A 21,931-nucleotide genomic window follows, 5' to 3' on the forward strand; every position below is an offset into this window, starting at 1 on the left:
GCTCGTTAAAAAAATGTATCATTTTTAATGGGCAAAAATGTTACTGTTGTAATATGTATTAAAGTATTGAAATGTCAGCTTAAAGGGTAACGTTTAAGGAATTTAAAAATCATATTATAGAAACCCTGAATTATGATAATGATGTAAGTCAATTATTGCTGAATTGTTACGTAAAAGAGATATTGTTGAGGTTGAATTTTACATATTCACAAATTGGGTTATTACAATTAATATAAAGAAAACTGTTTCAATTAATAAAATTTGATTTCTAACTCATTTATATTACGATCTATTAAAAAAAATATTCTCGATACTCAAGATATTGTATTTATAAATGTATAATGTATTTGCCGTCATATTTTTACGGCTATTTACCGTATTTTTAATTTAAATATTTTTTTGTTATGCTTTTTACTTTTAATCAAATATTGAATTTTTTGATCAATCCAATTTTGAATTAATGTTTATCATTTGTAATTTTGTCTCCATATTTATAGTTGTTCACCTTAAAACAATTTGGCATTTTCTTAAAAGAAATTAATAAAAAGAATTGATACCTTTTTTAATTGATGGCAACCCTTTGCACTGACATGCTTCAATAAATCAATACATTTAACAAAAAGACAAACTTCATTTTCCCACTAGTGGGGCAAATTAAACCATTATTAATTTAAAGCATAGTGTTATCAACATTAACAGAAAAGTGTTTGTATTATTATGGGAATATGAATATGCTCATTTCATATTATAAGATACGTAAATTATTTTGTAATTCATTTAATTTATTGAAATCTGGTAAACTATCTTAGAAAAATGATTCTCTTGGGAAACTTATTGATCTAATATAGCAACTCAGATATTTTGTTTTTATTTTGATTTCGATCGAGAATCAAGATTCGAACACGGAAGTAGTTGGTTTCTTGTTGTTGACGCTTGCATTGCGAAACATGTCCTTTTGCTTAATTAAAAATATAAAATATGTTTAAATTATGGTGAATGATACATTGACTCCATGATACGGCAAGTTAATCCAAAATATGGCTTCGAGGGGAGAAAAAGCGAATGGAAATGGCGAGGAGCAGATCGTCGAGGTAAATCGATTTGCCCTACTTTCCGTTGACAGTTAGATAAACTTGACCTGAGTGTGAGGTGGATCGATGATTATGGGGTTTACAGACATTGGCGGAGGTGTTCCGGTGCTTCATCTGTATGGAGAAGCTGGTGGATGCACATCTGTGTCCTCATTGCTCGAAACTCTGTTGCTACGGTTGTGTGCGACGATGGCTAACGGAGCAGAGATCCCAGTGTCCACATTGTCGTGCCGCTCTGCACCTCCATGAGCTCGTTAACTGTCGTTGGGTAGAAGAAGTTACACAGCAAATCGAAACTATGCAACAAACAAATTCCGCTTGTCAAAGGGAAAGTTTTCGCGACAGGTACCTATTTAAGGTTTACACAAATTCAAAAATTTTTAGACTTCAGTAAGTGGCAGCAAAAGGTGTTATGAACAATAGAGATAATATTATGGAATTAATTAGTTATTATAATACTGTAAAAAAAAATTAACCAAAGGTTCAAACTCTGGCCAGCAAACTGTGTTTCATGTACGTTTATATCTTGTACTTGGTGGTGGAGGAAAACATTGAGATTCCTAGACACCTGCATGTGTTAGATAAAAAACTGCTACAGCGGTATAGAAGCATTAGTATGGGGAATATCCAATAGTGGCATATTTATAGGCTGTTACTTTAATGACTTGATTTCAAATACTTGGTCAAAAAATGTGATAGTAAATTTTTAAAACAGGTGTCCGACACATCAGGAGAGGCTAACTGTCTACTGCTGGACATGTCGGCGCTGTATATGTCATCAGTGTGCTTTATGGGGTGGCACACACTCGGGCCACACATTTAAACCATTAGAAGAGGTGTATGAGCAACATGTAACTCAGATAAGAGATGAAGTAGCCCAGCTGCGACGTAGACTGATGGAGCTCATAAGTCTAGTACAGGATGTGGTAAGTGTGCACAATAGCATGATATATTTGTTAGCTATTTGGAATAAATTAATTCATAAATGGTAATTTCTGTATTTCCTGTCTTTATCTATGTAACAATGTTTATTTATGTATGTAAATAAGCTATGATTGATTTTTACTTTGTAAAAAAATCCTATTTAATGAGTAATCATCAGAGGTAATTAATTTATATGTATGTGATTTCTTTATTATTTAACAATATTTAACTAAAGTACAATGTTGTAATAAACTCTAAAATATTAACAGATGAGTCTTGTCTTTGTCCAAATGTGAGACAATTTTTTTTCTTTATTATGTAAATACATTCCACAGAAGTGTTGCCTGTGCCTTGGCTGTATATTTATATATTGTTGGGCTTCATTTTTTTTTGGGTTCTATTTCGAACATCACACATTTATGTATATACATATATAGACACAATATGTGGATGCTGAATTAGTAAAAATTGTTGGCTTAAGTCATTTTGGAATTTTTTTTTGATATTTCCGATTTTTCGTTCTTTCATTAAACCAGCTGTCTTCCTACCCTGGTGTATTAGGTCTTCGATTCTGGATTTCTATGGTGGTCTACATAGTATTTGATCCACCTGCCTATGAAGGGGTTATCTCTATGATAAATCGCTATATTTCGGTTGTAGACCAGAAACTTCGCGGTAATCTCCGTTAATAATCTTTTCACTAGTTCCTCAGCGTGTCTGTCTGTCGTTGTCGATCTTATAATATTTCTGTTGTTTTTAAGAATGGGGTTGTAAGCTGATCTTTGAGTATTGCAATGTTACAGTATAGACTTAGATGCCACTCATGGCGTAGTCTACATTCGTTGGACTTTATGTCTTTGTGTAATAGTAGACAATAAGTGACATGTGATATGTGACCTTGGGTAGAACATGAGAGTTTGTCTCTTTTAAGGTATTGATTGTCATCTCTGATGAGTAGCAGATCACGAAATTTGATAATACGTGCTATCGAATCCGATGGACCTAAAGTGGTCCGTGAGAGCCTCGTCGACTAGTCTTGTTCTCGGCTATTCGCAAAGATCAATTCAATTATGCGTATATTTTTCGTTGTGTCAACTTCTCCCCGTTAGATGATTCTGTCCCTTATTGGCTATAATATGTCTTTCAATATTAAACTTTCGTATGATCCACAGTTCTTTTTTTGATTTTCATCCTGATACACCATTCATCATGCAGTAGGCATTACCTTACTATAAAAAAAATATATATTTTACAAAAAAAGGACAATTTTAATTATTTTCATTTAAATAAATGAAAAAATATTCAAGGTCAAGTTCCAATTTTTATTTTATTCGAAGATCAACTCTCGTTATAGACAACCCTTTGCGATCTATTGTGCAAATTTTATTTACCGGATGGACATAAATAATTACATTTGCTTACACAAAATATATCCTCGACAATTTTCCAGGGTTCGTCATGCGCTCTGCGGTCGTGTATTATCGTGTTAAATATTAAATAGAAAATGCATTTTCTGTTGACAATTGCTATTTATGGATCGATTTATTCGATCCAATTGTTCATTAATAATAAAGCAAATACTTTATCAAATACAACGAATGGCCTCTTTGGGATCTCAATTTTTAGCTGATCAGTAAGGGGAAATCTACTTCTTTTTTTATTATAGCTATCATAACAAGAACCGTTTTTCGTCTCCAGCAATAAAATGACCATAAACTTGCAAGTGATGTAACCGGTCACTTTGTTTTCTTGGGACAGATTATGCGGGACAAAAAATGTCTGCTGCAAATTGCGATTGTTTGACAGGTGACACGGATTCATTTCCACTGTAGTACTTAGAAGATTATTATATAAATATACTGCATGTTCTTAGTGATAGGATTCGGAAGTATCAAAATGACTAGATCTGAACTTTGAAAACCACCTTTGTCATATACGAACATGCAGCACAGTTATGTGAACATCGCTAATGTTTTTGATAGCAACTGTTGCATTCCTTTTTTTTTTCTCGCTGGAAAAACGCGTTACGCACTTCCCCCACATGATGGAAGTGGGGGGGGGGGTTATGTAGGACTCGCCGATGTCCAGGGCGCCGAGTGCGCTCCGGTCAACGGAATACCCATTAAAAACCAGCGGTACCCTCTCCGTCTTTTCGGCGGGCGCCACGGGATCGACGCCCTGAAGCAACTGTTGCATTCCTACCCTAGCAAATTAAAAAAAAAACGCATACAATGCCGGATATGCATCTCTTTACAATGAATTAAATGTTATGCTTTCCCCGAATTGGACCCAAAGAAACCCGGCAAGAAATTTTGCGAAGTCAGAAACTAGGATCAATGATTATCGGTGTTTTTTTTTAAACGATCTATATTATTGTCAATATTCCTTATATTGTTGTAAACAGATTTTGACGCAACTGTAATTATATCCATTTTGTTATAATCATCCAGAAGAAAGTTTCAACGTCCAGGATTATATGATAAAAGTTAATAATTCAATTTAACTATAAAAGGATTTAGCGCGACTTTAAAGAACATTGAGCTAATAAATGTAAGCAAATATTGACGTATGCAGACGATATTAATTTCGGATTAGACGTTGGTCATGTAATTTGACAAAAGTTAATTCAATTGCGAAACGAACAATTTAATTTTGGTCTTAACACAAAATTACATTACATATTGTTTCGTAGGTACTTATTTACTACGGATAATACGGCTTTGTGCAGTCCTGTCTGCAGCTCTATCACTAAACATTAAAACTTTACGTTGTTTGGTTCCGATTTGAACTGCGAGTGATTTAGTGTATACTCTATTCCAATCGTAAAAGGAGTAAAGATAAACAAACCTCAGATTTACAAATTACATGTGCTATTAGCTGTGCTGAATCTGAATAATACAAGTTTCACCACGATACCACTTTATTATTTACATATATCCATTTTAATTTTATTTCCAAATTTCCGATAAATACTTCGCAGACATTCTAAATGGCATTTTTTCACGGATCCATTATAATTATTCAAGATCATTGACCAATGATTTCCACATCAATTCAAAGTCAAAGTATGATTTGAATTTTTTCTGCTGCTGTTTTTGGATTAGGTTACATTTACAGGTGCAAGTTCCATAACATTTAAGATACCATGTTTTTTGTACCACGGTAATTTGGTGATGTAATGAGTAACATATTAAAACACAGAATTATTGTATCGCCGATTAGGCGAAGATGAAAAGGTTAATACTATTAATACTAGAGGATCTTTTGTTTGTCTGCCTTTTTAAAATAAACATAAACAGCTGTAATTATATACAAACTCACATAAAAAATGTTCCTAGGAACGTAATGTCGAATCCGTGCGCGCTGCGAAGGACGAGCGTGTACGTGAGATTCGAAACGCCGTGGAACTCATGATTTCGAGACTCGACTCCGCTCTTAAAGCGAAGTTGTTGACTCTGATGGGCCAGAAGAATGGCCTCACCCAAGAGACAGAGCAGCTCGAACATCTCCTGCAGGAGATTGAGCACCAATTACATTCCAGCACTAGGTATGAATTCGTCGCTTTTTTTTCTAAAACTATTTATTATATTTTGTGAAATGAATACTAGTTTATTACATGTTCTTTTATATACGGTTGATCTTTTTTAGTTTTTGATATGCGTTATTCGGAACACGTAATCGTAATCAACGATCTCCGACATGGACAATTTTGATGTCCTCCTGATCGGTTTAGGCAATTCTTAAATAGTATTTTTAAGTGCGTATATTACGGTACATACGTTTGTGCAAACATGGGCACCCCCTAACAATGGATCAATCACTTTACGTGTTTTCCGAATAATCACCACAAACTTCCATATCCGGGCGCTAAGGAAAAACCCAATAACTTTTAATAAAATTTTGATTTGAATTGTGGTTTGAACTCAGGACCAAGAAAAAGACTGACGAGGTAGTCAAAATAAATAAAATGTAATTCTTGACTGTTTAAATTTCCACAGATCTGAACTGATAGCGAAAAGCATGGATTTATCAAAAATGATTCACCAAGTGCGGAGGAAACCGATGGCTAGTTTCGTCTCCGCGCCCGTACCGGCCGATTTCCATAGGCGAGTACTTTCCCCGCTTTCACGTTTAATATGTGTATAGTGCCACAGAAATGTAGGTAAATGTAAGGATTACACTAAGTTGGTAGTGTGTGATTAGAAATTCAATGAAGTTTCATATAAAACTAGGGTACAGGCCATTCAAATATTTAAATATATGTTAATGTGATTACATCGATAATTTATATGTGAAAAACAAAGTTCTATTTACTTAATTACTTTTATCTTTTGGAAAAAAAAAGCAATTTTATCTCTTATTATGCATTTAAAGTTAGGAGAGCAGACTGGCAAGCGAGTCACCTTATAAAAAAAAAAACTAACCTTAGAAACAAAGATTGAGATAATTGTCCTCTGTAGCCGCGATTACTCTAGCTGACTCGGCCTTCTAAGCGGAACAACCGCACCGAGTACCGTCGTTAGGCGGCCGAATGTATGGCAGATAGGCTAGCGGTCGCAAAGCCGACTCCGGTCGGTGAGACCAGAGAGAGGCCCCTGAGACGTGGCGTGCCCACAGCGAGATCGTGCCGAGCTACGACAGCAGCACGTTCCCGCTGGGCGGCTTCACGCAGCTGCAGCACGCGGCGGCGCCCGTGTACTCGGCGCCGCTGCACGTCAACGGCCTGTGCTGGCGCCTCAAGGTGTACCCCGACGGCAACGGCGTCGTGCGCGGGAACTACCTGTCCGTGTTCCTCGAGCTCAGCGCCGGCCTGCCCGAGACCTCCAAGTGAGTGCCGCTCGCCTGCTGCCTTTGTCGGCTAATTTACTTACCTTTTTGACACGAGGTGCTCCTAATTTATACATTGATTTAATTTTATATATAAAACACATTCCTATTACTAATTTTTCACACTGATATGTCTATTCCGATCGAAGGAGTAAAGATAAAGACTAGTTTTACATACGATCTATTTTAATTGTTACTATGTACGGACATTCCATGCGATATCTCGCTATATTTACACTACAAATAGTTCCTAATTGATATATCTGTGTTTATAATGTAGTACTATTTTTATTATATCTACAAAAATTATCCAAAGCTCCGATAGCGACCCTCGACACGTCTAACTTGCATCGAACATTCGAGAAGCCGTTTTTTTTCACAAATCCATAATGAGTACCATTCATTATTTCAAATCTCGACCAATGATTTTATCTTTACTCCTGCGATTGCGATAGGCTATAAAAATTAATGTGTTATAAACGATTCCTGTTTTAATAATGATCATTAAAAATGATAACATAAAGTAAATTATGTAAACGATTCGTTATATAATAATTTGACATCCGAATAAAACTAAGTGTAGTAATAAAGTGTTTCGTGATTACAATCGCTGCTGTGTTCAGGGTAGGCAAGAGGTGAGTCGGAGAGCATTATATAGCAGTAGTATGGCAGATCTGTGTGCAGCATGCCGGTTCCTACCGAACTTCGACTTCTGTGTGCTGATTTCGCTGATTGTATTGTCACTCAATGCTCTAACACAACTGAAGTAACTAACTCATATGCATATCAGTTAATATATACACACATACGTATAATTTTATATATGATAATAAACTCCTAATTGAAATATTTTATTGTTATTGATTAATCAATTTATGTTTCGATAACGTCTTAAGTGATTTATCACTTATTAGTATTATAGTTACTGTTCTTCAAATACTCAGTATTTAAATAAAATATGGAATAAGAGCACAGATTATCCTCATCGGATCGTCATCAATGAATCACTAATATGAATGTTCCAAATTTAAATAAAGGTACCTATTCCGGGGAGCAATACAAAAGCCGTCTGATTGGCTGATTGCAGTTTGAGCTTGAAACATAACAACTACTAAGATATGTGTGGGTTATTGTATTTTTTCTTAAAAATCTAATTAAAGACAATCCGAATGGTTTTGGATTTACAAACATTGAAGAATCGCTCTTCAAACCATATTTAAAATTACTTGGCTTGAAATAACTTTATAAATTTAGCATGATATCATTCTATACAACTAACCCGTCCCGACTTCTTACTGATAAAATAAAAATTATATTCTAAGATATATTTTTATAAGTAATTAGTTAAAAATAATCTATATATACCCGTACAGTACGAATGCGTCACACGCTCAGCTAAACCTGGGCTTGATTTAAATTTCGTAACATATTTTAAAAAACTATTAAAAAGGTTTACAAAAAACTAAAATGTCTTATTTTATACTTTTGATTTTATTGATGATGCACAATATGATTTCTTATTGCGATATATTATTTTTAAGTATTTAATTGTTCATAGTAATAATTCGTCTTGTGCAATTTTATCACGAGTTAAACTGATGGTATCATTGTGTAAAATTTTCAAACATTTCTTTAGTCTACTCAAATGTATCAATAGATGGCGTGGTACCGAAAAACGTTAGTGATGTACTTGTACATATCGGTTGAGGGTAATCTGTTACTTCAGTTGTGGTAGAGCATTATATTAAGATTTAATTAAGTTAAAAGTATATCATTGTAAACATTTCACGATATTATGTACACTATTGTAATTTATAAACTCATTATAACAAAAAAATCATACATAGTTGTTTCGCATTAAACAAATTACTGTTCTAAATAACTTTTTGAACTCTCTATTAGTTGTTTAAATCATTTAAGCCTATGCTTCTGCTTAAAACATGAAAGTTCCTTCTGGCTGAAGCATTGTAGCTGAACAGACCTATACTTTATAATCGTCTCGCTAGAATGAAATCATCACACAAAGATATATATACAAAGTTCATATATTATTTTAAATTATCTTTATTTATAATTGTCGTACTATTTTTTTTCTATTGATTATAAACCTTCGAAAGTTACTGTGTCATAAATAAGTTAGTCAATAAAAACGGAAGTCGGGTTTCGTGAGAAATATCGACGACACGCGAAAGTTATAGAATTATAAATATATGCTCATTATTTGTTGTAATAGATGTTAAAATGCAAGAAATATTTGAAGTTAGAAACATATAGTTATCTATGTTTTAATATCTGTTTTGTTGTACAAGTCATTATTTTTATTTTATCTGAGTGTTGCAATTGAGAAATGATCATCTAATTCGTCCGCTACGATCGCATCGATCTAATAACGTAATCAAACCAGGTACGAGTACCGAGTGGAGATGCTGCACCAGGTGTCGCGCGACCCGTCCAAGAACATCGTGCGCGAGTTCGCGTCCGACTTCGAGGTGGGCGAGTGTTGGGGGTACAACCGCTTTTTCCGCCTCGACCTGCTCGCCAGCGAGGGCTACCTCAACCCCGACACGGATACACTCATTTTGAGGTACGTCACGTTAAACCGGTCCACGTCTAGAGGATACGTGTATTTTTTTGTCTTTTCAAATAAGTAGACCGATACGATTGGTTTTCGTTAATCTTTTTTTTTACAGAGCATAGAAGATATAAATACATGTTTACTATATACATTATCGTTTACATTCCAGGTTAGCTCGCAGAAAACAAAGAATTTTTTATCACAGTTATATCTTTTAGGTTCCAAGTTCGCCCGCCTACGTTTTATCAGCGATGTCGCGATCAGCAGTGGTATATCAACCAGCTGATTACAATGCAGAATCAGCACATTCTGCAGATTAATGATCTCAAGGAGGTAATGATATATTCTGCGTTGAGTCTCTCGAGACAAACCAAAATTTCTATACTTATATTTGAATTAAACACAATAAAGATATTGAGACGTTGTGTTACAAACTGTTCGCTACGTATGTTTCAGCGCTTGACACTGGAGATGTCCCGCAACTCGATGGCGGCGACGCGCGCGAGCCCGCCGGGCGCCGTGACGTCACCGGCGGCGGCCGGCGCGGGGGAGGACAACCCGTCGCAGAACAACCCCGTGGACGGGAACGGCCTCACCGATCCGATCGTCTTCGGGAACCAGTGGAAGTTCAACACGCCGCAATCCATTCTTAACGGACAGCGGCTGACTAGCCCGGGTAGGATTGAATGTTGTCTACTTTTTATTTAATTTTCTCAATACTAATATTTGTTGTAATATTCACTAAAATATGGTTTTGGAGTAATGATTATATCTATATATTTTAATTCAAATGTACTTAAACATCGCCGAGACCGCCATATAGACCCTCGGATGGAAAATCTTCTGAAATTGAAATCCCAGTTGCGCGTTGCGCTATGTCCCGTGCAGGCATCCTGAACACGGCCATGTACGAGGAGGCGGGCGCGGTGGGCGCGGGGGGCGCGGGCGGCGCGGGCGGCGTGTGCTGCGCCGAGTTCGCGGCCGAGCGCGCGCGCAGCTCCGCGCAGCACGCGCTTGACTCGCCCTACAACATGCCGTCCACGTCCAGGTACCGCCTGTTCCAAACTCGGAGCTCATCTGCTCCGGACTAAATTATCATCCCACCTAATTCCGCTGTGAAAAGATTACATCATATGCAATTCACTAAATTGTGGAGGTCGTGTATGTCATATGGACTCGTGTATTTGATATACAGGTCCGCGAGCTCTCTGCAGGGTGCGGATAACTTAGCGCTGGTGAGCCTTCACACGCTTTTGAGTGCGACCGCGCCCGCTCGTCCCATACGACCCCGAGTGCGCCTCGACAGACCTGCAGAGTCGCCGCTCGTCGGTACGTGCCGCTCAGAATATCGATAAATTTGTCTTAAAAAGACGGCGCTGTTTAACCGTCTAATTAACGGCAAAAAACGATTGCTACTGACCTGATCATGACATATAATTCCAATCTATGTATATATTTAATTAAAAATTGAATAAGTAATTAACTTGTACGTTAATTACTTATATCAATTACATCATTATTTTTAATGTTCAGCAGTGGCAAGTACACCCGCGACAGAAGCGAGCACCACTAGTACCACTGTATTATGTTCGTCGTTATCGTCTCCAGAGCTGAACGGCACCACTAGCACCAACGGTGAAGCAGGAGCAGCGAAGCCCGAAGACTCTGCCGGAGGCTCCACTAGCCCTCAACCAGTTGTGACACAACCCGTTTCCGAATCGAGCAGTGACACCGGAGTGAGTAAATAGGACCATATTATAAAGTATTTATATTAATTATTTTTGACTCAATTTGATATTCATTTTATCTTCAGGATCTCATGTTCAGTGAGTTGGATGGTTTCGTGGATGAAAACAACACAAATCACACCGATGAAATCTCCAACGAGGAAAACGACGTCGACGAAGAAACTATGTCAGGTAATCATTTTATCGAACTTAAATACAAACTTCGAAATTGAATTTTTAGTATCAATGACTACAACTTCGGTTCGATAACTGTTCTGATACCGTCGAGCCAGTACGTAGGCAACCTAACCCTTCCCCGCCACACCCATCCCTGTCCGCCCGCAGAGCGCTCCTCCGACAGCTGCTCGTGGTGCGCGAGCGAGCCGCCCCGCTCCGCGCCGCCCCCCCGCCGCCCCCGCGCCGCGCGCTCCTACCGCCCCTACCGCCTGCGCCACGCACGCACACACTACTCCACTGATCGCTGACACCACCACATCGTCAATAACGTTTCCGACATACACTGTGAACATTTAACATGAATGAAATTTTGCTGTCTAATTTAGATCAACGGCCAAATTATATATATATTTTATACCCTGTCGCTTTCGAGTCGAAATAAACGTTTTTAATTTATTCAAGGTCACTAAGTTATTCTAAAAACCTTTGTTTAAATTTATACCAATCGTTCTCCATTTCCATCCTTAATAAATAAAAACGTTGAGTTTTGAATGAATTTAGTGTGAATATGGTGATGATATTGAGTCCTTTCAAATATTATCTAGAACAGGATATAATAAATGCATGTTTTTTGTGGAAATACAGATTTTAAATATGTCAATTAAAATGTATTTATTACTTTTGTTCGTGGTTTAAAATAGAGAAAATAACAATGAAGGCAATTTAGTACTATCATACAAAATATTAAAATTTAATTTTTCGACCGAGCATTTTATAAAGTAAAACTAAAGGAAAGTAAGGAAAAACTTAAAAGCTTGTTACATACAAATACATATATAAACCTTGAAAGTGTACAGGGTGTAATTTTAAGAGGAACTTTGTTTATTTATTTTTGTTTTTATTTCAAATAACTGTAAATTAAAAAAAAAAAACAATGCAGATACTTATTAGAAAGCAATAAGTTGTCGAAAATATCATAATAAATTGAAAATATTGCCTACCTGAGTTGTTTTGTTTAGTTTTTTTGTTAATAAAGTTGTTCATACTTGTAACGTAATAAATAATTTAATTTTACAAATCGTTTACATTACTGACACAGTACATTAATCATCTTTCCAGTAAGTAACTGAAATTAATTTAAATAATTTATTAATCTGTAATAGAATAATGTTAATTTAGATATATTTTAAAAATATATATTGCTGGGTAATAAAATGTTTTAACAGTAGGTCAAGTATCCTAGACACTGAGTTTATACAAACATAACAATGTAAATGTAATAGAAATAATTATTTACTTGTGTATTATTAGGATTTTGTCAACATATTAACCATTTACTGTAATTGTACCTATTTTATTTTACAGGAGAGAATGACATAGAAGGTGCGTGCGGTGGACGTTCCAACGACGCGGGCGACATCCTCAGCCGACTGCTGTGCGCCGTGCACGGGCGCGGGGTCACGCCAGCGGGCAGCGACGGGCCCCTGTCGCCCGCGCACGCCACCCCGCACGTGTCCGCGCACACCACTGCGCACACGCCCTCGCACCCGCACGTGTCCTCGCACTCCACCGCGCACGCCCCCCCGCAGGGACCCCACCACTCGTTCTTGCACCTGCCCGCCACCCTGCCCACTCCCGCGCGGCACGACGACCCGCAGTTCTCCACCTCCGCTCACACCGACATGCTGCTGCTGAACCTCATGCGCATCAACGGTCTGACTCCCAAGTGCCCGAAGAGCTCGCGGACCGGTGAGTTGCTATGTCGATGTAAACGAAACGAAGCAAAACGAGAGCAAAGATAAAATATTACTCGATTAATATAATAATATATAAAATTCGGCTGCGGGAGTCCTTTAACTCAATACTCTGTTCACGACACTCAGGGCCGAAGCGCAACTGGTCCACGTCGTCACAGGGCGAGGCCCCGTCGCGGCCGGCGGGCGGCGCTCCGCCCCGCGCGACCCGCCCCGCGCGCCGCCCGCCCCGGGCTCCCCGCAACCCGCCGCTGTCGCCCGGGCAGCTGCAGCGGGACCTGCCTCCGAGTAAGATCGATCATTTATGTGTTTTGTCAACCTAAATATTTTGTAAAGTAAATTAGGAACGGCATTTTACTACTACTAACTATTTGTAATTTTGCCAACCTAATTAATGTTTTTCATGTTACTATATGTTACTATATGAATATATAATAATAATAAATAAGATACATTGGCGGCTAGTATGTGCGCTCACGTGCGCTCCTGTGGCAGGCATGGGCTGGGCGGGCGCGGCGAGCGGCATGGTGGGCGCGGGCGCCAGCGCGCTGCGCGAGTGCTACTGGCCGTCCGCCTCCTCGCTCAGCGACACCGACGACGTCGAGGTCATTCTCGACTACAACGTAATTACCTCGCGCCACTACTCACGTTACTTACCGCATGCGCTTATGTACTGATTAGAAAAATTTGTTTTTGAAAATTGTAAACGGGTTCATACGGTTTCAGATGACCGACGTTTTTGTTTAAATTTTTGGTATGTTAGGTTGATATAATAAGATGTATTTTATGTAATCACTTTTAGTAATCACACATATTACTTAATCCAGTTTTTGATGTAATATCGTTTAGAAAATATAATATACGAAAAGTAAAAGTTACAAATAATGCCAATAAAGGATTAGACAGTATAAATGGAAAAACTTATTGAAGGCTTGGGCTATGGTGCAGAGAATGTAACTTGTAAATGTTTGGATACGATTGAGTTTTTATTTTCATTTATATCTTATGGTATAACTGCACCTGTATATTTTACAGGCATTGTATCACAGTCATGTTATCTTTGAAAATTACATCAGTCCAAAATATAAAACAGGCATATTTAACCATGAAATTATTACATAAGTTGAAAGGAGGCAAACCTGGTGTTTGTTCCGCTAATTCAATTGAATATCAGTTGCCCTGTGCGGACGGTTCAACTACTTTCAATTTAGCAGTTGGTCGACTGAAATTAACTCGTGAACCCGCTTTGTATGTAATATAATGTTATTATAGTTGGCATTACCTTTTCCAACTATCGAAATGATACATGGGAAACTTTATCTTTTTTATAACAGCCTTAATAACAATATTTTTTGCCTTTTCGCATTTCAATAAATATTACAAATACGAACGCGCGTACAAATCATTTTAATCCGTTATAGTTGAGCGAGTATTTTTATACCGGTTGAAAATCATAACAATAACAGTTTTAACCTAACACTTAACATCCGAACGTCAGCTGCTCCGATAGCGGTGGAGCTAAAGCAGACAGTCGTTAAAAAAAATCTGCAACCAAGATTTTTATACTGAGCAAAAATTTATTATATTATTGTTTCATTCACATTATAAAAAAAAAAAAACATTTTCATTTTCACGTGATAACATACATCATTTTAACACACAGGACACACTATTCGACATGCTGTTGAACAGCCTGTCTCTAGAGGGCGGCAGCGTTGCGGAATGCGATGAGGCGCCTCCAGTGCAGCCTTGGAGCCCCGCCCGCGAGCCACGCAACGATTGATCCGTGCGGCGACAACACCCGCACCAACCACCACACCGACATGACCAGCACTATCCGCACTAAGCGCACTACCGGCTGGAAACCACGCCCTAACGAGACGAATACCACTGCGAGTACCAGCACTAAATATTGACAGCTTTTAAAAAGTTCTATTTCAATGTTATTCGTTTTAGTCCCACTACAACAATCTTGGTCTTTTTGAAAGCTTAATGTTCATTATAACAATGCGATAAGAAGCTCTGGTGCTAGATGTTATTTTTAAATATCATTTAGAGGTCAAAAATAAAGGACAAAAGAATCAGGTGCCGGTCAGCAAGCGAAAAACGTACTAACCAGCCTCCAACCTTTTTGTCAGCATTTGATTCTAACACATCGCATATAACATACCGGGAAAACAGTTGTCAGTACATCCATATTAAATGTCTAAATACTAAGTGTTTGAAGACATTCAATTGTAGTAGTCGTTTCTGAATGTCTCTTTTAATATCTAAATGTTTTAAGCATCTGTTGTAGAATCGTACAATTTAGTGATACTATTGAAATATGTCCTTCGAAGCTTACATATAACTTGATATATAGATGTTATTATCCACTATATATATCTGTCTTTGCCGCTGAGTGATTGGAGTTTAACATTCCTTATATTTTAGTAACCATTAATCGCTCGCCTTGATTTGAAAGTTTGCTGTTAATTATAACGAATTAAGATTTTACTGCGCTATATTGCTCGTAAACGTACTTGTATTTTGGATATAAAAATCATGTCTGACTGGACTCCTGTGCAGTTAAGTGTGGGTAAAAATCAAGCGTGGCTTGTGTAATCGTTGTATTGCCAAAGATTTGGACTGCACAATTTTTGTTAGTGGAATTTTAGTGCCACACTGAAAAAAATATGGGATCTGCTCTTTTACCTATGGACTGTATGACGTCGCTTAGAAAACGGTTTGCCTTCGTAAGGAACTAGTTTCATGAAATGGAACAATAATATTCGGCTATTTTTTTATCACGGCATTAAGGTTGTTTTCGTACTCCATCGTGCAAAAAAAATTAGAGTGGTCCGTTTTGAGGTTTGTGAAAGAATTTTATAGATAAAAAAAAATAAAGGTAACGATATTTTTATCTTATTATCGGTTTCGTAAATCTCAGCATAATTTTAATTATTATACTCATTATGATATTGTAGAGAGCAAGAGACTTGCCTCGACTCGTTCCGGGTCCTCGAGTTTAGTTTTATTACAGGTTGCGTGGATGAATGAACGTTAGAATATTAATTTGGGCATTAAATTATTTACTCAAAATTTGATCTCGGACATTATCGGTAATTGAGTGTCCATGACAGCTGAATCTTTTCTTCCTCCGCCTCGTGTATCGCTACATCTTTTCAAAAACTTTTATTCAATATTGCAATATCTCGATGTTCTAGATTATAGGAATTGACGTATGTTGCGCGTTTTTGAACTTATTTTGTTTTTATTATACTACCCAAAGAATTTGAAGTTTCAAACTCGTTTAAATTTGTTTTTTTATTCTTTAATTTATAACAATAGTCGCGTTGCATTCGTCAATATGTCACTCTGACTTAATACTGGTTATCTTGCTTGTTTTAGCCTGTTATTGGTTTTATATAAGATTCAATTGTGATATTTTACGGAATAATTAATAGAAGGAAGATAATTGCATCGCATTTGTTTGTGATCGTTGATTTTATAATACTGTGTCTCAATATTTTCAACTACCGATTCTTATACTTTAAAGATTTCTACTTTTATTCTTAAATAGTTATGATTATTTTGTCATTTCAAATTATAGATCTCCACGTCGAATTATCAACGTGCATTAGTGTGAGTGAAATTCGTGCTTGCAAGTTGTCTTAGTGTGCGAGAGTCGACTTAGTCAGGACACCAAAAAAAAAAAAAAATACAAATAGATTATATTTGTTAAGGTTGTTGTTATTAAAAAATCCTATCAGACATTCTGTAAGTACGAACGTCATTTATACTACTTACTGTAAGGCGATAACTACGTGGAGTCTTCGTGAATGATATTTAAATATTGTTTGATGATCTTTTACCGAATAAATGCATGTATTATTTATATGATTTGTTTGTTAATCAAGCAGGATAGGCAGTAGAATAAATTTTAATCGATATCACTTCAATATGCTGTTGTTAAAGTAGAAATCGGTGTTAAATGTGACTGTAGCGATATAACAAGTTCGAACGTAGTATTTAAACTATTAGGTTATGTAGTGTGTTGACTTAAAGTTCAAAGTTAGTTTAAGAGTTGATTGCTATATATGTTTTAAACTTTACTTTTTCGCTGTGAAATTTTTTAATTAAAAAAAAAAAACGTTTAATGACTCACCATATAAATTAATAAATTATACATTTATTTATAAAGTATCAAATACAACCGATGGGTACAATTGCTATGTTTTAGAATCAGCTTTGGTAAATAACTGTTAACGAAAATACCTATTTTTGATTCTGTCTAAAATGTTGTATCGATGTACGTGAATTGATGTAATATATATAGCAAAAATTGATGATGTGTTTTATTTTAAACTATCTGCTAAATTTTTACTATGACTAATATTGGAATCAATATTGTCCAAGTTAATGGCAGTGGTATCAACTCATAAAGTTTAAATAAGCGATGCAAAAGGACTTAATACTGATCATTGCACTTAATTTGTTTTTAATAGAAATAATAGAAGAACAAATATGTTGCTTAATGTTGGCATATAAGAACGCAAGCTTAGCAAGCTTACATGTCAATCTTGTAACCTTTTGTACTAACAATAAAAGTTCGTTGGATTTTTCTAAAAAAAGAAGTTGTCAACTAATAAACAAATAAGGTTGCGTTCTTATATGCCAACACTTAATAAGTTTGTTTGGAAGGTAACAAATCGATTTGCAAAAATATGTGTAAAATGTTTCTTAATGTGTTACCTACGTATTTTTAAACATTGTCGATAAACGAACAACTATTTCAATTGATGGATTAATGTGTAATATTAACTACCGGGTGGGATTTTTGGAAGGTGTATTAATTTGTATTGTTTTATCATAATAAGAGCCGAGATGGCCCCGTGGCTAGAATGCGTGCATCTTAACCGATGATTTCGGGCTCCAACCCAGGCAGGCACCACTGAATTTTCATGTGCTTAGTTTGTGTTTATAATTCATCTCGTGCTCGGCGGTGAAGGAAAACATCGTGAGGAAACCTGCATGTGTCTAATTTCAACGAAATTCTGCCACATGTGTATTCCGCCAACCCGCATTGGAGCAGCGTGGTGGAATATGCTCCAAACCTTCTCCTCAAAGGGGGCCTTTAGCCCAGGAGTGGGAAAGTTTACAGGCTACTAATGCTTATTATAATATACGCCGATACTATGATTTCGTTAAAGCAAATAATACCTATTAGACAAATGTTAACTTACTTATTAAAATTGAGATTTAGGTGTAATGTATATTTTACTTGTTAAAATACGCGTTATTTATAAGTGGGAATAATACATTTTGATTTTATTGACAAGCTTTTGGGGGTCACTGGATCACATTTTTTTATTGATATAAAATTCAAATTGGAGCTTTAAAGTCATTTAATATAGTCTTTAAATTATATGTTGTTTCATATTCTATTATAAATATTCTCTAGATCAAAATTCACATTTATATATCGTGCCAGCTGAAAGGGTTAAAAAAGTAGAAATCATACACATTTTATAAATTCATTTAATATTTTATTTTCATTTCTCCAAAATATACACAATGACAAATAATGTAAATCTGGTTTGAACCACATTTGCAAAATGTCTTTAATAGTGTGCTTATTGAATTTGATAGCGGATTACACGAAGAGCATGAACAGGTTACTTTGAATACAAATCACTTGTAAACTGACAGGCGAGCTCGTCCTTGCGGACACGCGTTTTCTATGTACCGAGGCTCGCTCACTGCCGACTATCCTCTACTACTACGTATGATGTAAAATTAGTAAATTCACTGTTCCTACAGTTAATGATATATTTACAAATAAAACTTTAAAAGGAACGCTTTGCAAACATTCAACAAACTTGAGATCGTCTTAACATAAAGATGGTATTAAAATTTTCTTTAAAAATAATGAACGAAAGTCTAAAATATCATTTTACAGAAAATATTTACAAAACTAATCTTATTTTTTTATATAAGAAAGTGCCGAATCACGTTTTACATCTTTCGTAAATAAATAACAATTGAATTTAGCCTAAAAATACTTTTCTTTGATAAACAAAACAATAAAAAATAATTGCATTCAACAAAGCTACGATAACAAATTTAATATAAATTAAGGATAAAAGAAATGTACAATTTTTACAAAGCTTAAGGGATCACTTTTATCGTTATCACTGTATAGTTGTTACATTCGATACTCGCTCGTCACTACACTAGGGATAGCTGGTAGATTGTATATAGTCATGTCTAAACTCATAGCATCATTATTTACAATATAAACTAATATAAGTCGCCTTTGATAATTTTAAATTTAAGGCAATGAAATATACAAGTCATTATATAATAGCTAGAAATGATTACCGTAATTCTCGCCAAATGAACCACTAGCTGGTAACTTTAAATTCATAAAATATCTACTATTAATTGAAAATTGTGCTTAAAAATTGATATCGCTTAAATGCGAAGGCAAGTAGGTGATGTAATGCATGTATGTTTTACATTTTAATAATACCATAAGATAAATCATTTCTACGTTTGAAACTCCAAGAGTACCTACGTTAAATCTTATACAAACAGTCCTTAGTTCATTAAAGTGGTGTTATAGTGTTCTGGTCATACCTTTTGTCTGGTACTTATCACTTATCTTATTTATTATAATTGTTTAAGCCCTCGGGCGTACCTAATTAATTCTCATATTAATTACATACTAGTAGCACTTATTTTTAATTATATTATGCTGTTTATTTTGCACTCTTAGTCATTTTCAGTTCCACAGCAACTCCATTAAAAGTAGTTCAACACCTACCGAAGGAGTCATTCTACAGAATGATTGTAGATTAGTGGACTTTCATGAAAGCGTACGCTATTGTACGAAACTCTACAACTATGGAAAATTTGTCCATTATCATGATAATATTTCATTGTATTTACATCTAATAGCAGAAAACTCTTCACTTACTGATATCTGAATCTAGTCTTCGTCGTCATACATTTTGCGTAACTATTTCCTCAATAGAAACCTTTTTTATCATTCTTTGGCATTATTTAGTGAGCTAGGTCCATTATCGCTTCCACTAATAAATCGTGTAACACCTATGTATACTTTCTCCTTGTCAATATAATATATGTGTATTGCACTATTCAATCAATAAAATTGCAGACGAACCACTTTCGCTCTGTATCATTATACTATACGTTAATATCTAAAATTTCGTTACTTCGCTATCGATCAATTCACGTAGACATTGTAAATGCGCGATACGAACACGACACGTTACAGGGGACTCTGAGTATTATTAGTTTTATTTTGATCAATATTTTATATTTAGAAATTTGTGACTTAATCTATTCAGTCAAATGAATCGAATCAATAATAGCCTCTCTCACAGCGACACTCACGAACCGTCTCCGGATGCGAACCGGATCCGACTCGTCGAGCGTCTCAGAGAATATATACAACATAGCACGGAGCTGCAGCGGCGGCGACGGGGCGTCGCTTTCAGCGCGTGTGTGTAAGTGAGGAGTCACACGTGCGACTCGAGCGGCGGGCGCGGCGGCGGCACGAGCGGCGCCCACGCGCGCCACGCGCCGGCCGACAGGTCGGGCGACGACGTGCGCGTGTGGCGCGCCGCCCAGCCGTCCTTGTCGAAGTCCTTCGTGCCGCCCACCGTGTGGCGCCGCTTGATGCCGCGCTCGGGCATGCCGTTCTTGCGCTTCAGCTTCGTGGAGCGCCACGCGCCGGCCTCGCGGCGCCGCACCACGTTCCACTCGCCCTTCTCGAGCTTGCTCGGCCGCTCGCCCTTGCTCAGCGACTCGGAGCGCTGCGGCCGCTCCGCGCGGCAGTTGAGGCTCTCGGAGCGCAGCACCCGCGCCTCGTTGCGCTCGCGATCCCTGTTCAGCGACTCGGAGCGCTTCAGCTTCGCGCGGTCGACCTCGCCGTCGCCGGCCTCGGCCTCCTCGCAGTCGAGGGCGGCGCCGGCGCGCTTGGCGCAGTCCGGGGCGCCGGCCCGCTGCGCGCCGTAGTTCGGGTAGAGTGCGCGCTCGATGCCCTTGTCGTTGTCGGGCAGCGCGTCGCTGGAGTTCTGCGATCTCGTGTCGACGTCCTTCTCGTCGTCGCGGCGGTCGTCGCGCGGGCTCTTCTTGGGCGCTCCGCAGTTTTCTTTCTCGGAGTCGTCGTCGGTGCGCGGCGGCGTGGCGGGGGGCGAGGGGGGCGAGGGGGGCGAGGCGGGCGCGGGGGCCGCGGGCGCGCGGGCGGAGCGGGGCGGCGGCCAGGCGCGCGCGTCGGGCTCGTCGGAGGAGGAGGAGGCGGAGCGCAGCCAGGCCGCCTTGAGTTGGTCGGCGCGCGCGCGCACGGGGGACGCCCCGCGCACGGAGCCCGCCTCGGAGGGCGAGCTGCCGCTGGACTTGCCCTCCTCGTTGTCGTCCTGGCACTCGTCCGCGTAAGGGATGCTGCCGTCGTCGAGCGGCGAGGAGTTGTTCAGAGTGCGCAGCTTCTGGTCGAACGTGCTCGTGAGAGAGGACACCAAGTCTCCGGTTCCTATAACAAGATCGGTGATTACTTTCGATCGCTGTGGATGTTAGGTATCTATTAAGGAAGCGGGTTAGGATTAGGTCGCTCTGTTTTCGGGTGATGTACGAACATGAATGGATGACGTGAGTATGTATGTACAGAGATGCGGTGATGGGTTCGCACGAGCGTCGCAAGCCGTGCTGTCAGCAGCCGCTGTTTATGAAGCATTAGTTAGTTATTTATGAGAGTCAGCGTCGTCTACGTTCACTCTTTTAATAGATTAAAGTAGTACGGAAGTTTCCGTCATCTAGAATTAAGAGTGAACGTAAACGGCGAGGATTAAC

General features: G+C 38.0%; 2 protein-coding genes across 11 annotated transcripts in view; one reads left to right on the plus strand and one right to left on the minus strand.

The window, feature by feature from the left end:
* The first annotated feature begins 649 nt into the window (after positions 1-649).
* On the plus strand, positions 650-17,401 carry LOC125064504 (E3 ubiquitin-protein ligase TRIM37-like). 5 transcript variants are annotated; one of them, XM_047671585.1, is made up of 18 exons: positions 652-1,091; positions 1,177-1,436; positions 1,807-2,017; positions 5,354-5,562; positions 6,014-6,121; positions 6,633-6,686; positions 6,723-6,842; positions 9,247-9,426; positions 9,636-9,750; positions 9,874-10,093; positions 10,306-10,465; positions 10,613-10,746; positions 10,951-11,153; positions 11,231-11,336; positions 12,687-13,070; positions 13,205-13,363; positions 13,571-13,698; positions 14,739-17,401. In XM_047671585.1, exons 1-18 carry the CDS (start codon positions 1,038-1,040, stop codon positions 14,856-14,858), a joined length of 2,925 nt encoding a protein of 974 aa, XP_047527541.1. In that variant the 5' UTR covers positions 652-1,037; the 3' UTR covers positions 14,859-17,401. The 5 variants fall into 5 exon arrangements, with proteins under 5 accessions (XP_047527542.1, XP_047527543.1, XP_047527541.1 ...); XM_047671586.1 differs by having other exon boundaries at positions 650-1,091; positions 6,633-6,842; positions 11,026-11,153; XM_047671584.1 differs by having other exon boundaries at positions 6,633-6,842; positions 13,571-13,680.
* Positions 17,402-20,459: 3,058 nt separating this feature from the next.
* The window catches only part of LOC125064516 (rho GTPase-activating protein 21), a 317,454-nt gene continuing 315,982 nt past the window's right edge, over positions 20,460-21,931 (minus strand). For 4 of the 6 annotated variants that reach the window (XM_047671607.1, XM_047671605.1, XM_047671606.1 and 1 more), the window contains one exon: positions 20,460-21,614. In XM_047671607.1, the coding sequence (XP_047527563.1) occupies positions 20,602-21,614 (1,013 nt within the window). In that variant the 3' untranslated portion in view covers positions 20,460-20,601. The remainder of the gene's footprint in view (positions 21,615-21,931) is intronic. The other 2 variants (XM_047671609.1, XM_047671610.1) reach the window with 2 other exon arrangements.

The sequence above is a fragment of the Vanessa atalanta genome, chromosome 6 (assembly GCF_905147765.1).
Source record: "Vanessa atalanta chromosome 6, ilVanAtal1.2, whole genome shotgun sequence".
Taxonomy (NCBI): Eukaryota; Metazoa; Arthropoda; class Insecta; order Lepidoptera; family Nymphalidae; genus Vanessa; species Vanessa atalanta.

Excerpts from the sequence above, each read along its gene's own strand:
- LOC125064504 (XM_047671583.1), top strand. The coding sequence starts at position 1,038 with ATGGCTTCGAGGGGAGAAAAAGCGAATGGAAATGGCGAGGAGCAGATC. Across the intron at positions 5,563-6,013 it reads CAATTACATTCCAGCACTAG|ATCTGAACTGATAGCGAAAA; the intron begins GTATGAATTCGT and ends AAATTTCCACAG. Across the intron at positions 9,751-9,873 it reads AGATTAATGATCTCAAGGAG|CGCTTGACACTGGAGATGTC; the intron begins GTAATGATATAT and ends CGTATGTTTCAG.